Raw genomic sequence first — 18,553 nt, forward strand, 5'->3', positions numbered from 1 at the left:
CACTCTAATACTTTTCTAGTAGTCACATTTCATGATTTAAGTATGGGAGTAATGTTATATTGTTAGTGCCATGAAGGAGGGGATGGAGGCATCTTTAATTTTGTAAGCAGAAGAGGGAGATTATAACTTCATGAAAAAAAATAGATAACATTAAATTTGGCTAATTTTTGATAGACAGATTGTTTTATGGAGTAGTTTTTTTATAAGTGGTTTGATTTCTTTACTAAGATAGGATTAAAAATACCCTTCAGACAGACTTATAGGAAAGTACTATCAAAATTTTAAAGAATAATTAATACCTGTACTGTAATAAATAAAGTAAAAATGAGAAAGAAATTACTCTTCTGATTTTGTTTTATCAGAAAAACATAGTCCTGGTATCTAAACTGAAGGAGGATAAAGCAAAGAGAACTACTGATTAATTTTGTTAGCAATTATTGTTTCAAATTTTTTAAAATCCTGGTAAAAAAGCTACATCAATTTATGTAAGAAATCATTATTATCATGGTAGCTTTATATGAGGAATGTAAAAAGAGTTCAATGTAGTGGAAATGTTTAATACAATCAAAACAAACATCTATCACCACATTATGGAATATATAAAATTTTTGTCAAACTGCTTTCTGTCTCAGGGATGGAAGAGGAAAAGGAAGGAGCGATATTTTACTCAATTTTTTTAAAAAGGAAGATTAAAAATTGTTTTTGCATGTAATTGAGAAACAAATTCAATTGTAAAAATGTGTTCAAATTTGATCATATCAATTAACCACATATAGTTTATATGATATGGTAACACTTATTTAATATTGTTTTGAAAAGGTCCCAATTTTTTCAGCCAAATGAATTTAATCAACATAATTATACTAGACTGATGAACCTTTTAATTATTTAAGATATTGTTTACAACAAATTATGCAATAGTAATTTACTGTAATGATATAATCTTATCTGTAGAATACCCTATTGATTTCCACAAGATTACTCTTGAGCAACAAATCATAAAATTCAGTATACATGTTATCTTAATTAATTCTAATGTGCTCTTTCCCATATTCAATTAAGTAGAATGTTACATGAACATATTCCAATAAATGTATTGGTTTAAAAAATGCCTGAGGTCTGAGTTTTAGTAGAGTAGGATAATAGAAAAAGTATCAACTTTTAAGATTTTTGAAGAGTCTTTAATATAGCTTAATATATTATATCTATGGAAAATTTCAGGAAATGAAGAAAATATATAGAAAAACTATATGTTCCTAGGATAAGTATCATTCTAAAATACTACAAGTGAAAAAGATGTATATGAGCCATGTATTTCCAGTATTATTAATGCTTGGAAAATAATATGAAAATTTGGCTAAAAATGCAATGAGTAAATTTTTTTAAGTGTGATATTTACTTTTAAGTAAAAAAGGAAAACAGTAATTGCCTTAAAGCAAAATCTTTTCTTGGGAGTTAAAAATCTTCCAAGAGAATCTCAATTTCATGCCAAAAACAAAGCAAAAATTCGAATACCTACTAATAAAGAAAACTTGCTTGAAATAACAAATTACTTGACTTAACTAGTTGAAAACTAGTTTTTTTTAAGCACTGAACCATAATAATTTTTCTTAACTGATCTATGAGGAAGCTCATCTATAATCAACAAACTTAAAGAAATGATGTGTGCTACAAAATACTAAGAAAAGTAAAAGGAGAAATACAGATGGACAAGTATTTTGAAGGATGAAGATATATAAAAGACTATGATTTGAATGAATTTGAGTAGCAATGATAATTAGATAAAACATATTATGAATTTCAGTGATATGATCAAAAATATTTTAAAGCACCAACAAAAATTATAATTTAATTTCGTAATCTCCAAAATACAACGTAGCCTGGCCTCCTATTGTATTCTGAGATCTACTCATTTAGATGATCTTCTCTTAAGAACTGTACTGCTGGGCTTATGCAGGGCATATGAAAGACAAAGAAACCAATGGAGCAAAGGACTGCCCATCATACTGCATCTTATATTCTAGTCAACAAGCTTTCTTCACTATTAGGCCAGTATCTTTAGTATCCATGGATCTTATGCAGAAAGACTGGTAATACATTTGCAATCAGCACATCATCTGAAAACAAGAATATCATCTTGAGAGAGGGTTTTAAAAGACACTGGTATTCTCTTTTATAATGGTCGACTGAAGACATCCTTGCTGAGAGTTTTAAATACTTATTTCTTTATTTTATATTTTCCTGGATACAAATATTGGCAAAATTAATTATGCATTTGTATTTAACAAGGAATATCTTACGTATTTTAGACATACAAAGAAATAAAGCAGCTAACATCTAAAGCTTTGATATTGCATAAAAAAGAGAAGAGCTAATATATAGAATAGCTTACATATACAACATACAGAATCAAACAAACCTTATTGCTTAATCTACTGGGAAAATTAGAAATAAATTTTGAAGAAATTAGATTTAGACCAACATCTCACATGATGTACCAATTAAGGTTCAAATTTGGACTTAAATGGTCATATCAATATCAACTTAAAGAAGAAAGGAAAAATTTACCTTTCAGACCTATGGATTGGGGAGGTGTTCATAACAAAATAATGTAGAGAGGAGATAGCTAAAATATAAAGAATAGATAAAATGCACATCACTGATTATATAACATTTGAAAAGGCTTGCATAAACAAAAACGATGCAGCAAAAATTAGGAGAAATAGTTAACTAGGAAAAGTTTGGCACCAAGTTTTTCTGATAAAGTTCTCGTTTCCAGAGTGTGTGACTGTGTGTGCATGTGCACACACACACACACACACACACATAAGAAACTGATTCAAATTTCTAAGAATAATTGCCATTCTCCAACTGATTAAAGGATATGAATAACAGATCTCAAAGTTTCAGTATCCTTGAAAGTTCTCACACTGTTAACAGCCATTGTGATCACATATTTGAAATAACTAAAAATTAGTGAAAGACAAATTGAAGTTTTTTCTTATGTAAAATACAATAGATTAGCAATGTGTAGGGAAAAAAAGACTCATGTTGGCAGAGTTATATGACAATAAGCACATTAATTCACTATTTGCAGAACTATGAATTAACCTAACCTTTATGAAAAGTAATTTAGAACTGTGTCACCATTTTGTGAATGCACTCAGACCCATATATTGCATTTACTAGGTTTACATCCCAAAGTGCTCAAAAAAAAAAGAAGAAAAATATCTGACAAAGAAAGAAAGAAAGAAACTAATGAGGTGATTATCAACTAAGCAGTGATGGGCAAACTATTCCTAAGGGCCAGATCCAGGCCATAGTTTGCCCATCACTGCCTTAAGCAATTCCCTAATCACTATGCCCCCACATCCAGATGTAGTAATTAGGGAATTGCTTAAGGCAGTGATGGGCAAACTACAGTCTGGATCTGGCCCACAGGGAATAGTTTACCCATCACTGAAAGTGTTCAAATTATAATGAATGAATGTGATGAATACTCCTATGGTATTTTTTTAAATGACAAAATGAACACTTTCTGAGAAATCTAGTAAGTTCTGTATGAATAGAAGCATAGCGAAATGAGCAGAAGTAAGGAAGAAATGTGTACAACAAGTGAAATGACAAACAACTATGAACAATTTCAAAATTCTGATCAATATAATAAATAACTGAAACTATGCATGCTATCCATTTCCTGACAGAAAGGGAACGGACCAACATGCAGAATGAGGCATATATTTTTGGATATGGCCAACAGGGAAATCTGTTTTGCTTGATAGCTTAGATTTCTTCCTCTGAAAACTGCTTATTCATATCCTTTAATCATTTATTAATTGGGTAATGGATTTTATTCTTACAAATTTGATTCAGTTTTCCCTATATTTATCTTAAATTGAGAGCTTTATCAGAGAAACTTGCTATATTCTCCAAATTTCTTCCTTCTCTTCTACCTTTAATTTCATTGGTTTTGTCTGTGCAAAATCTTCTCAAATGTAATCAAAATTGCTGATTTTCCCTCCATGAAATTCTCCATTTTATTTGGTCATGAACTCTTCACTTATCTATAAGCTTTCCCTATCTGATAAACAATTTCTTCCATAATCCTCTAATTTTCTTATGTTGTCACCCTTTGTGTCTAAATCATTTGAAACTTGTTTTGGTATTTTGGGTAAAATGTTGCTCCACATATACAAGACTAAGGTTTCAGTTTTCACAAGTTTTTGTCAAACTCTGAATTTTTGCCACAATAGCTGGAATTTCTGAGTTTATCAAATATGAGACTACTGCACCCATTTGCTTCTATATATAATATGCCTAAACCTCTCTTTTTCTTACCTAACATCAAATTGTTTTGATGATTACAGTAGTATTTGTAGCATTTTTAAATGATTTGTATGTATGATTTGTAGTATATTTTAAAATCTAGCACTGCTAGGCTCCCTTCCTTCCCATTTTTTCCTTTGATTATCTTGATATTATTGATCTTTTGTTCCTCCAAATAAAGTTATTTTTCTTTCTACATCTATAAAGTAATCCTATGGTAATTTGATTGGCAGAGCACTAAATAAGTAAATTGTTTCAAGCAGTACTGTCATTTTTATTAAATTGACTTGGTCTATCATTTCTCTTTATTTGTGTAGGGCATTTTGTAATTAAGCTTATATAGTTTCTCTGTGTGTCTCAGCAGGTATTTCCAGGTAGTTTATACTGTTACTTTAAGTGAAATACCTCTTTCTATCTTGTAAGGGTGATATATTTTTGAATGTTCAAGATGTTACTTGCTCTACACAGGCTGGCTGATGAAGCCTGTCTGGGCACACTCCTTTCACCCTTACTGGAGATTGTTTTGCCAGGGAATGGCAGGTGATTATTAACCTGGAGATGGGTTCCCTTTTGGGAATAATGTTGATAGGTCCCTGGGGCTTGGCTAATGCTTTGCCCAAGGAACTCCCTTCAGATCAAAACCCTGTCCGGTTAAAGCTGCACAACAGGGGGCCTTGAACTGTTGATTTCAAGCTTGAACAGACAGCCTTCCCCCTTGTCCTCTTCTTCCCTCTTATTTTCCCTTTATTGCAAGAATATCGCTATCTGACAGTTTACAAAGGTTGTTTAATAGTAGTAGTAGTAGATAGGAAAAGGGTAGTAGAGAGAGGTGTCCCTATTCTAACCCAAATGACAATGTCCTTTTTCACTGGTCAAACCAAGTGGCCAGACCAGGAATTCACCTTCCCTCCCTTATCTCTTAATCCTAAGCTAATATATTGATTGATAATATAGTCAGGGGTCTCTGCAGTAAGGTAGGACAGACTGAGAGCCTTCACAGTTGGCTCAGTGGCTGGCCGAGCCCGACAACCCCTTTAACCACTGATATCTTCAAGCACTCTTTCTTGATAGTATCAGAGGACTTCAGGAACAACACAGGTCTTTTGTTGTATCCAGATGAAAAAGGAAAACTTTCAGATGGCCTCTGCTTGATCCCAAGGTAGGCAAGGGTCCTCCCTCTCTCTCCTAAGATCACAGATCGAAGACCTCCACCAAGATTCTTTCCTTCCCACAATCCTTTGCTCCTGGTCCAACCGCTGCTCTCTTTCAAACATCCTTTTCCCCAAACATTCCACTGTACCTTGCAAAGGCTATCCTTACAATCTCTTCCTGCTGGATTTTGTTGGAACTCTCTTCTTCTCTCCCCTTTCCCTTTGTATGCTGTCTTCTCCCATCAGCTCCTTGAGAGTAGAGTATGACTTTCTTTTTTATATTTATATCCATAGCTTTCAGCACAGGGCCTGGCACAGAGTAGATACTAATAAACTTTTATTGATTTATTTATTATTTTTCTCTATTTATATTTGCAAAGTCACCTTATACATTGTTTTTCTTGTTCTGTTTCCTTCACTTAATTTTTCTTGAAAAGTTTGACAGAATTCTCCTCTAACTGCATTTGAAGTAGGTATTAGGTTCCCTGGCTTTTTTTATACCTTATGGCTATAGTTCATTTTTTAAGAAATTGAATTGATGAAATCTTGATTTCAATGCTTTCTTCTCATTTTGATTTTTTTCTTCAATTTTTTAATAAACAGCAATATATTGTATTCTCTACATCTTAAAATCAAAGATGTAATTACTGTAAGGATGGGATTTGTGCAAGGGGGATGGTACAAAAGGAGCCAGAGAAGGGAGTTGCTGACAGTTGCTGACAGTTGAGACGAGAGAGGATTCTGGGAATTTTCTCCAAAGAGCGGAGAGCTCTTCAGGTAGAGGAAGGGGAGGAGAAGGTTTCTGGCAGAGGACTGGGAGGAGAGAGGAGGACAACATCCTAGCTCAGATACAAACCCGAGTGCTTACTGAGGATCTTTCTTTTGGAAATTGAAACCCTGATTCCCTGATCAAAGCCATTCCATCACATCTCACCCATCTAGACTTCAACCGTCAAGTTGGCTAAGTTTTGGAATCCATTTTGGGAGCGATCTCTTAGTCTCCTTCACCCATTCCCAAACTTGCAGAGAGGCCCTTTTTCAGTCAAACCTTACAATTATAGGAAAGGACAGAAATGGAGAAATAGAAGAAGGGGGGGGGGGGGGAAGCTTAGGTATGGGAACCACTGGGGTTCCCAACCAAGTGACTGATCCCATAGGAATAGCAAAGAGGGCAACCCAAAATCCCTCTGCCCTTCACCCCTTTCCCCAATCCCTGACTTGCAAATAACAAAAGCCATTCATTAGTCAGATAGTGTTCCAGAGTGCCTGAGAGACTACAAGAGAGAGAGGAACCACAGATTGGTCTGGCTGCCTCCATCTTGAAGCCAGACCACCTGCTGTGAAATTACCTAATGGGGGGAGGTTTGTGTGAACCCCATCCTTAATTTAGAATTGGATTGGGGTAACACATACCTCGTCTTATAGGGAAGCCTAGCCCCAAACTCCTGACAGCAACAAGACCATCCAGATTACCCAGTTTCAGGGTGACACCCCTTTAAAGTCTCCCTGTGTATATTCGGCCCCAGGGGAGAGCTGGAAGAGAGACTCACTACATAGACTCTATCTCCTTTCTATCATAACATCGGTTATTGGCTCCCTTTATTACACTATGAACCTGTAAAACTTTCAGTCAAACTCTTAAGTAATCCCTAAGATTGAAATATAATTGGGAAATATTTAACAAAATAAATAAAAACAATACAACACAGGTGATGTTAATTTGTGGCTTTTTAAAGTAAGATATAGCCCCCCTCAGGAATTCATTTTTATTTGAATTTTATACAACTACTAATCATCTACAAAAGCCTAATTTTCCTTTCATATATATGAATAAGTACATGAATTTTTACATTAATACAAATTCTTCTGGTATTCCTCACCCTTCTCAAGAGTCAAACAATATATTTTTAAAGAAGAAAAAAAGAGGTAAAAAAATAAAAAAGTCATTGAAAAAGTCTAAATATAAATGCAATTTCCACACCAAGATCTGCCCACCTCTGCAGAGAAGTGTGGAGAAGACATCAAAATAAAATGGAAGAATGATTAAAATATCTATGTTGACTAATTTTAGTGTAAAAGAGATATTCTGTTATACTAGTCACTCATTCAGCAAGCACTTAAGTGCTTAGTATATATCCAATACTATGCTAAGAGCTGAAAATAAAACTTTAAAATCTATTCTTTTTCCTCATCAAGACCTCATCAAGTTCTTTCTTAGTTCATCACTCATGCACTGGCTATAATTCCCTCTTTTTCATTCAGAACCCTTGGTGAAACAGTTCAACTCTACTCAGTCTTCTTCTCTAGAGTCCCAATTAAATCAAATATACTGACTTACCAAGCCTCAGCCCTGTATTAATTCTATGATTCCCTGCCTTCACTCTTACCTAAATGTGCAGAGCAAAGTAGAGAAAAGTCACAAAAATCATGCTGACAGGATCAAATACAAATGTATGTTATATAAATTTTACTATGCCCTAAATGATGTAATTTGATTCTTTTACACCTCTTGAATTGGACTGTCTCACTCACCACAGGGGATCTTCCACACCTTTTCATCCCTTCTCATACTTTCCATCTCTCCCCATCCTCTCAGATGAGAATCCTGCCACATACTTAAATGAAAATATTGGGAACATTCACCAAGAAAGATAGCTCCCTTTTCATCGCTTTCTTATCTCTTATTGTTAAAATGACTTTTGCCATTTTCCCCTCCTCCTCCCACTTCACATGAAGAGATGGTCCTTCTCACTGCCAACATGAACTTCTCTACCTGCAAAAGTGATACCATTCCATCCCAAATTCTCCAGAATACTGCCCTCTCTATCATCCTCATTCTATCACTGATCTTTAATCTCTTCTGGCTGGGTACATACCAATTATAAACATGCTCATGTCTTCCCCATCCTTAAAAAACAAAAATAAAACCAAAACCAAAATCCATCTGTCTATGTTGGCCAGATATTGTCCTATGCCTCCTCCTTTCCTGACTAAACTCCTAGGGAAAGCTGTCTACCATCAACACCTCCTCTTTCTTGTTGCTCACTACCTTATTAACTCTGCAGTCTGGCTTCTGACTTCTCCATTTAACTAAAATTTCTAAAATCATTATCTCTTAGTAGAAAAACATAATGGCTTTTTCTCAGTCCTTATCCTTCCTAACCTCCCTGAGGCTTCCTATATTGTGGATCACTCTTCTCTTTGATCCTGTCTTCTCTCTAGATTTTGTGACCATGCTCTCTCCTGGTTCTGTCTGGCCATTCCTTCTCAGTGTCTTCTGATGGCTCTTCATCCAGGTCATACCTAACTATGAGTATCCTAACAGAACTCCATCCTGGGCCCTCTTTACTTCTTCCTTTATACTATTTCACTTAGCGATCCTACTCTTGTCTCCAATGGATTCAACTGTCATCTCTATATGGGTGATCCTCAAATCTATTTCTCCAGGCCTGACCTGTCTGCTGATCTCCACTCCCTGTCATGTAGAAATCTTCCCCTCTTCCAAATTTCCTATTATTCTTAAGGGTTCTACTCCTCGCAGTCACTTGAGGCTCACGACCTAAACCTCATGATAACTCCTGCCCTTCTTAACTCCATAATAAATTAGTTCCCAATTCTTGTAATTTCTGCTTTCACCCTACTTCTTGATTTGGACCCTAGTCTCCTCTAACACTGGAACTACCCATGTCCTGGCCCCTATCACCTCATGTCTAGGCTACTGACTCAGCTTGATGATTCATCTCCCTGCCTAATGTCTCTCTATTCCACACAGTTGACAATGATCTTCTGAAAACACAAATTAATCAGCATCACCTTGCCATTCAATCAGCTCTGCTGGCTCCCTAGTGCCTCCACCATCAAATATGAAGTCCTCTGTTTGACTGTAAAGCCTGCTCCTGTCCCGTATCCAGATCCCTTCATATCTGTCAAGCTTCTTACCACTTACATCCTCCCATGTAATCTGCTGTCTAGTGACAGTAGCCTCCTTGCTGTTCTGTGCATTGGGCACAACACATACTAATGGAATTTTCATGGGCTGTCTCCTAGGTCATAGGTTTAACGAGATAGTTTAAAGGAGTTCTTGAAACAAAAAACGTTATGAATTCTTATTCTAGAGAATGTGTTAAATGCCCTCTTACCTTTTTTTTTTTTTTTAAACCCTTACCTTCCATCTTGGAGTCAATACTGTGTATTGGCTCCAAGGCAGAAGAGTGGTAAGGGTAGGCAATGGGGGTCAAGTGACTTGCCCAGGGTCACACAGCTGGGAAGTGTCGGAGGCCAGATTTGAACCTAGGACCTCCCGTCTCTAGCCATGGCTCTCAATCCATTGAGCTACCCAGCTGCCCCCTTCCACGGAGCTACCCAGCTGCCCCCTACCCTCTTACCTTTTGACAGCTTCGGTCAATGGGATCCATTGGAGTAGATCTGGGCTGTGTTACTCTAACATCATCTCTTCCACATTCCAAAATAGTCCATAATTCAGTTATAAGTGCACTAATAAACCCTAAAAATGAATCATATTATATTATTTAAATTCTACAAGAATTACTATGATACTGATAATCTCTCTACCACTCAGGCAAGATGACAACATTGAAATAAATTTAAGAGAATTTGATAGGTAAGTTACTATATCAAGAAAGGGTAAAGAATCTAGGTAAGACCCCCCCCCCCCGAAAAAGCTATGAATTAAATACAGAATGGGAAGTGCTGAACAGCCTAATGTCAGAGGGACTGAAATATAGACTTTCAAAATTAAATGAAAGATAATAATGATTGGAGACAGTATGAGGTTTGCACTAGACGAGGTAATAGGGACAAGTTTACTTTACACACAAAGTTTATCATCATTAGCATCAAACCAAAATATGTTTGAAAAGGCAGGAAAAATCCAGGAGGCTATCTGATAGTTATAATACCAAGGTACTATTTAACTTTAAATTAAATTTAGAATAAGAAATATATAGTCCATAAACTTTTCTATTTGCTTCTTTCTTTTCTTTTACTTTGTTTTTAATAGTCCTCTAGTAAAATATAAGTTTAAAATATTCCAACCAAATATTTACAGCTAAAGGATTTTTCTGTATCTCAAACCTCAACAATATGAGATACTCCTTTGATATTAGCCTTAACATTTACTATTTTCTGCATTTCTATAATATCCTTCATTCAAATGGTACTAGTTTTGTTATGTTAATACTATTTATTCCAGGTATCAAAGGAGCTAAATACTATCCCAAAGTACTATACTATACTATGCCAAAATAACATACCCAAAGTACTATCATGATTAGAAGCACAAAATTTTGATAATAGAAAGGCCTTTTAAGATTATGACCCTTTCAAGCAAGCAAGAATTACAAAAATGTAAAATAAATAATTTTGATTACATTAAATTAAAAAGGTTTTGTACAAACAAAACCAATGCAACCAAAATTAGAAGGGAATCAACAAACTGGGAAAAAATCTTTATAACAAAAAACTCTGAGGAAGGTCTAATCACTCAAATATATAAGGAGCTAAATCAACTGTACAAAAAAATCAAGCCATTCTCCAACTGATAAATGGGCAAGAGTTAGGCAATTTTCAGATAAAGAAATCAAAAGTATCAATAAGCACATGAGAAAGTGTTCTAAATCTCTAATGATTAGAGAAATGCAAATCAAAACAACTCTGAGGTATCACTTCACACCTAACAGATTAGCTAACATGATAGCAAAGGAAAGTAATAAATGTTGGAGGGGATGTGACAAAATTGGGACATTAATGCATTGCTGGTGGAGTTGTGAATTGATCAAACCATTCTGGATGGCAATTTGGAACTATGCCCAAAAAGCGCTAAAAGATTGCCTGCCCTTTGATCCCAGCCATACCATTGCTGGGTTTGTACCCCAAAGAGATCATAGGGAAAAAGACGTACAAAAATATTTATAGCCTCACTCTTTGTGGTGGCAAAAACTGGAAAATAAGGGTATGCCTGTCAATTGGGGAATGGCTGAACAAATTGTGGTATATGCTGGTGATGGAATACTGTTGTGTGCAAAGGAATAATTAACTGGAGGAATTCCATGTGAACTGGAATGACTTCCAGGAACTGATACAGAGTGAAAGGAGCAGAGGCAGAAGAACATTATACACAGAGACGGATACACTGTGGTAGAATCTAATGTAATGGACTTCTCTACTAGCAGCAATGCAATGACCGGGAGGGAATTATGAGAAACAATTCAGAAGAAGAACTGTGGGAGTAGAAAGACAGAAGAAAAACAACCGCTTGAACACATGGTTTGATGAGGATATGATCTGGGATATAGACTTTAAACCAAGCCCCCCAGTGCAACTACCAATAATATGGAAAATAGGTCTTGATCAATAATACGTATAAAACCCAGTGGAAATGCATGTCAGCTACGAAGGGGAGGGGGTTAGGGGAGAGAGAAAGAACATGAATCATGTAACCATGGAAATCTTTTCTAAAAAATTTAAAGAAAAAATTTTAAATTAAAAAAAAAAGATTGTGACCCTTTCTCAATTGGTACAACACTTCTCTCTTGCCATAGTTTAAATTACTTTTCCTTGATCTCAAGATATTCCATTTCACATCTACCCATTAAATATTATTTAATTTACTCTTATTCCTTATCTCTTTTACTATAGTTAAAAAGTTATAATATCTTTCTCCTTAACATGTTTTCTTTTCCTGTCATTATTACAATTCCTTATTTTATACTATTCCATATTAGAAACAGTACATTTCTTATTTCACATCCAATGTTTCTTGCCACCTAGGATTAAAAATCTCAAGAATAAAAAAATTAATTTTCTCTAAAGGAAAAAACCATCTATCACTTGCTATAGGTATCTGAACATGAAACCAATTTTTTAAAAAAATATAGTGTCTAATAGTAGAAATATGCATGGACATTTCCAATTAAAATTGATATATATGCACACCTATACTAAAATAGACAAACAGGTTAAAAAATAAAGTAATCTTAACCCAATAAGCAGCCCATTTTAAAATCTCATAGAAAGTACTAAAAATATAAAGTAAAAATTTATATATATCCACATATATATGTGCATATATATGTACATGTATATATTTAATAATAAAATGAATAACACATCATGGGTAATGTTCAATAAACGACACAGTTAAGACTTGAATATGAAGTCACAAGGTAATCAGTTGACAGCAGTTAGAGTAAGAATCTAATTTTGAACTGTAGTATGCCTAGTTTCCATGCCCTTTTCCTTTTGCTTTTCAGAAAAGCTGGTAATGGATGCTGTCTTCACAAGTAAGAGGTTGGCATGTAGCATATTCAGGACACTAAGATTTTACAAAACACAGTGTATGCTGCATGCTTTCAGGAGGCAAGATGGCATAAACCTATAGAAACCCTACACAAGAGAAGTCATGGTAGCTTAATACTACTTTATGGCAGGCCCATAAGGCAATTAAAACTGCATGTTTGAAATTTCCTGACATCCACTGTAAGAACAAGAGGTTTGGAAAACAGGGTGATGAAAAAGGAAATCTGCCTTGAATGATAAAATGCAGCATTATTTTAAGAGGGTATGATATCACTTACTGTTATGAGATATTTTTCAATATTCAATAATAGAAAAATCTCAAGTAATAATTTATCCCTTTTAGATTGCTTCATTATTTATTACTACTCTACAAAAGAAAATGAAATGAATTTAAAGTTCGTAATTAATTCTAAGAGAATATTGTTCGAGAAAAAAAATCTTATCTTCCAGGTAATCCTTACCTTTAGAAAACTATACTGAATTTTTTTTGCTACTGTTCTAAGGTCTGGTTGTACTAGGATTGTTTTTTAAAATGATATTTTGTAAGCCAAAAATATTACCTGAATTCCGTAGAGCTACTGCACCTGCAGCTGTTGATGCTACTTGTGTGACCATCACTCCATATCCAAATTTTTTATGCTTACTGACCTACAAATAGCAAGTATATAGGGTAATTTTTAAAATTAAAATTAAAATAAATACCATTTGCACATTGCTAATATATTCTTTATCTTAATCAAAGGCTATCAATATAATCAACTACCAGAATTTAAGATTCATGAAAAAACAAATATCATCAAAAAAAACTTTGTGCCTTCACCAGTGCCTATCACTCAGAAAAAGACAGTTAATAATTATTTGTTAAAGTTCTAAATGCAAATATATGTACAAATAGCTAGAAATTAAAATAATTTTTAAAGTAACTCTAAAAGCTAGGAATAACTACTAAATCAGATATCACAAAAATTCATGAACAGAATTTAATGAATGAAAGTTTAAACATTTTTACCCATAGAAGCATATTAACTCATTTTACATATAACTCTAAAAATATTTAGATTTCTAAAGTAGCAAAGATCATTAATAATAAATAATGAGAATGATGGCAGAAGAATGGTTATAAACAAAAACATAGATAGTATTCAGAATTGAAAGCCTAACAAGAGATCAAAAAATGGTCATATCTCTAGAAGAAAATTATTTGGCCCATTCACCTATGACATATTTTAATGTTATCTGCTATATAACATTAAAATAATTTATATTCACAATAATATTTCTGTCATCGAGTTAACATTTTGTTAAATGCATTCTCTGTAAAAATAGCTACTTTATAAAAGTACTTTAGAAATGGTTTAATTTTTTTATGTGTTAGTAAAAACCACAGCTATTTAGAGAATTCAACTATAGAATTCAGTCCTGAGATTTCAATTCAACAAACATTTACAAAGTATCTATTATGTGTAAGTAAGTCTCTGTGATAGGCACTAGGGATACAAAGATGTAATTTGAACAGACCAGGGAAGGCCCTTAAAGAACTTACAATACAGATAACTTACACAGATGTTTGATATTATATAAACAAAATATATAGCTGATTCAATGCATATTTCATAGATTATGAAGAGATCTTCTGATATATACAGTCATAAATGGTGTTATTAACTTCCTAATTATCTGCTACATGAAAAATCAATGTTTAGGTCCTAATGTTATAGGAGTTACTATTTCTACTACTACTGCTAAAAATAATAATATATTTTGTCTATGGTAAACTTTAATTCCTACCTGGAATTTTTTTGAATATCTGTTGAACATAAATGACACACAATCATTGATGGCACCTGTCTTCTGGAGAAGTAATAATCCTCTCGGAGTAGCAGCAAAATTTAGCAAGTCATCTAATAGATTTTCTTCCCATGCCATGCTAAATCAAGATTTTAGACAAAAAAGAGGATTTTATTTAGGAAGAATAAAGATTTAAAGAGAAAAAATAACATGCCCTATCATTAAAGATTCTATTCTTTAAAAGTACATATTGGTAGCAGGGTTCCAGAGCCAAGATGGCAGAGTAGAAGCAGGGAAACTTGAAACCACCATGAGAATTCTCTCCAACCATTCTTAAAATAACACCACAAAATGGACACAGGAATGAAAGAATCAATAAGGAGACAGAGTGAAACAACTTTCAAGAAGATAAAAACCTAAAAGGTAAACAAAGAACATCTGGGGCACTGGGGTGAGAGGGGAGCAGAGCCAGCAAGAGGTTGAAGCAAGGAGGGAAGAGCAAGGCAAGAGTAAGCCCCTCTCCTCCACATCTATTGTGCCAAATTCTAAACCTGAGCCCAAGCCAACATCTAGAGATTGAGACCCTGCCTGGGCCAATAGGGTCCAAACCAATGAACATCTCTTAAAGTTCCAAGCAAATCTGCAGCAAGGTTCAGATTTCTAGACCAGGGCAGTCTATGCTGCACAGCCTGATCTGTGTGGGGATATAACAAGGCCAGGAGTCCCAGCGTAGGCTTGTGATTAGGACATACATCCAAGTATGGGGAATTTGGTAGACCCAAGGCTCCCCCTCCCATGCCTGGCAGGGGCAGTCCCCAGGGTACTGACCCAAAGTTCAAGGGCAGGCTACTATATGTTGTATAACTGACCTGATAAAGGCCAGCATGAGACCAAAAAATTACACACAAACCTAGGGCTAGAATTTAAGCTATCAGCAGTCTCAGGGGGTAATCTAATGATCACTGGGAAATGGATCTCAGAGCACCCAGCCCATAGGCCATCATACCATTTTGGAAGAACTGAAACTGGCAGAAATCCAGAAAAAAAGGCTAGAGTATCAACAAGGAAAGTATGAAGTTTAAGAGGATGTCCTAATCTTCCTGAGAACAAAGCCTACCTTTAAAAGGGAAAGGGAAAATGAGCAAACATGAAAGAAAAAAAGAACACCTAGCCATAGAGAATTTTTATGGAGACAAAGAATAATGCACAGACACAGAAGGGAACAGTGAAAGCAAAGCAAATACATGCAAAGTCCAAAAGAAAAATATGAATTGGAGACAAATTCTAGAACATGTCAAAAGGATTTCAAAAATCAATTGAGTAAGGCAGAGGAAAATGGGCAAGAGAAATCAAAGTGATGCAAGAAAAAAATGGGCCAAATGAAAAAGACTAAAAAAGCTGACAGAAGAAAATAATTAAAACAAATAATTTCATGAGACACCAAGAAATAATGAAACAAAATCAAAAGAAGGAAAAAAACCAGAAGAAATGAAATATCTCATGGAAAAAACAACTTACCTGGAAAATAGATATAGGAAAAATAATTTAAGAATTATCAGACTACCTAAAACCCATGATGCCCCCCCCACAAAAAAAAAGCTTCAAAGAAAAATACCCAGATATTCTTAAAAGAGAATAAAATATAAATTGAAAGTATCTACAGATTACAGAAAGAAATCTTCAAATGACAGTTCCTAGGAATGTAATAGCTAAATTCAAGAGCCCCCAAGACAAGGAAAAAATACTGCAAGCAGCCAGAAAGAGACAATTCAAAAACAATGGAGCTATAATCAGGATCACACAGGATTTAGCAACCTCCAAATTAAAGGATTGGAAAGCACTGAATATTATATTCCAGGAGATGAAAGATCCAGGTTTACAACCCAGAATCACCTATCCGGCAAAACAGAGTATATTCTTTCAGGGAAAAAATGGTTATTCAACAACATAGAAGATTTCCAAGCATGCCTGAGGAAAAGATCAGATCAAAACAGAAAATTCCAAAAAATTCCAAACACAAGATCCAAGAGTAGTCTAAAAAGGTAAATAAGAAAGTGTCTAAGGGACTCAATAAGGTCAAACTGTATGGATTCCTACATGAAAAGAGGATATTTGTAACTTCTAAAAATTCTTATTAGTAGTAGAGCAGTTAGAAGAAGTATACATAGAGGGTGGGGAATTTATCTAATTAAAATGATATAATATGCAAAAAAAAATCAAGGAATGAAAAAGATGACTGCACTGAGAGAAAAGGGAAGGGAGAGATGGAATGGGTTAATTATCTAACCTAAAGAAATATGAAAACCTATTATAGTGGAGGGGAGGAAGAGAGTGGTGACTGTCAATGCTTAAATGTCATTCTTATTGTAACTGGCTCATAAAGAGAATAATAAAATAATCATATTCACTAGGGTATAGAATCCTATCTTTCCCTATAGAGAAGTAAGAAGGGAATAACACAAAGGAAGAGGGTAGTAATACGAGTGAGGGAGAAGTAGGGGATTGGTAAAAAGCAAAATTCTGGTGGGAAGGAAAGAGAGCAGGATCAAAAGGGGAAAATAAAATAGAGGGGAATACACAGTTAGTAATCATAACTGTGAATGTGAATGGGATGGATTCACCCATCAAACAGAAGCAAATAGCAGATTGGTTTAAAAATCAGAATCCTATTACTATATGTTGTTTAGAAGAAACACAGTTGAGTCAGGGTAATACATGCAGAGTAAAGGTAAGGGTCTAGGACAGAATTTATTGTACATCATCTAAAGTAAAAAAAAGCAACAAACAGGATCTCAGACAAAGCTAATGCAAAAATACATCAGATTAAAAGAGATAAGGCATGAAATTACATTTTGCTAAAAAGTACTATAAACGATGAAATAATATCAATACTAAAAATATATACACTAAATGGTATACCTCCATGTTTTTAAAAGAAAATTTAAAGGAATTTCAGGAAGAAAGAGACAGTAAAACTATACTACTAGGGGACCTCAACTTCCACCTTTCAGACAGAAATAAATCAAAACAAATAATAATCAAAAAAGAAGTAAAGGAAGTGAATGAAATCTTAAGACAGTTAGAAATAATAGCTTTTTGGAGAGAACTGAATAGCAATAAAAAAAAGAATATAACTTCTTTTTAGCAGTACATGGTTCCTATACAAACACTGAGCATATAATAGGGTATTAAAAACTTCACAACCAAATGGAGAAAAAGAAGAAATAACAAATAAATTCTTTTCAGATCATAAGACAATAAAAATTTTAATGAAAAAAGCTCTGTGGAAAGATAATCAAAAATTAATTAGAGATTAAGTAATCTAAAGCTAAAGAAAGGATTGGTGAAAGAAGAAATTACAGAAACAATCATTAATTTTCTTTTTTAAATTTTTTTATTCTTTTTTATTTTTTTGAAAAATTTTCCATGGTTACATGATTCATGTTCTTACTTTCCCCATTCACCCTCTTAAACCCCCCCACTTCCCCACACCCCACCCCACCCCCCGGCACCATAGCTGACACGCATTTCCACCGGTTTTAAAATGTGTCATCTATCCACAACTATTTCTATATTATTGATATTTGCACTGGTGTGGGGAAAAAGGGAAGTACAATAAGGAAGGGAACTAGGGGAAATGATTAAAAACAAAACACTGGTATAGAAGAAAATAGTGAAAGAAGAAAGGGCAGGACAAGGAGAGGGAATCAAAATGTCTGGGAATACACAGTAGATAATTATAACTCTGAATGTGAATGGGATGAACTTGCCCATAAAAAGGAAGCAAATAGCAGAGGGATTAGATACTAAAATTCTACCATATGTTGTCTACAACACACATGGGACAGGAAGATATACACAGAGTAAAAATTAAAGGCCGGAGCAAAATCTATTGGGCTTTAACTGAGAAAAAGAAGGCAGGAGTTGCAATCATGATTTCTGAAAGAGCCAAAGTAAAAATAGATCTGGTT

General features: G+C 34.4%; 1 protein-coding gene across 2 annotated transcripts in view; it reads right to left on the minus strand.

Moving 5' to 3' along the window:
* The window catches only part of TBC1D32 (TBC1 domain family member 32), a 215,180-nt gene that overhangs the window by 116,026 nt on the left and 80,601 nt on the right, over positions 1 to 18,553 (minus strand). For both annotated transcript variants that reach the window (XM_044676877.1, XM_044676876.1), the window contains exons 18-20: positions 14,583 to 14,721; positions 13,355 to 13,442; positions 9,863 to 9,981 (exon numbers count right to left, since the gene is read on the minus strand). In XM_044676877.1, the coding sequence (XP_044532812.1) occupies positions 9,863 to 9,981; positions 13,355 to 13,442; positions 14,583 to 14,721 (346 nt within the window). The remainder of the gene's footprint in view (positions 1 to 9,862; positions 9,982 to 13,354; positions 13,443 to 14,582; positions 14,722 to 18,553) is intronic.

The sequence above is a fragment of the Gracilinanus agilis genome, chromosome 4 (assembly GCF_016433145.1).
Source record: "Gracilinanus agilis isolate LMUSP501 chromosome 4, AgileGrace, whole genome shotgun sequence".
Lineage (NCBI taxonomy): Eukaryota > Metazoa > Chordata > Mammalia > Didelphimorphia > Didelphidae > Gracilinanus > Gracilinanus agilis.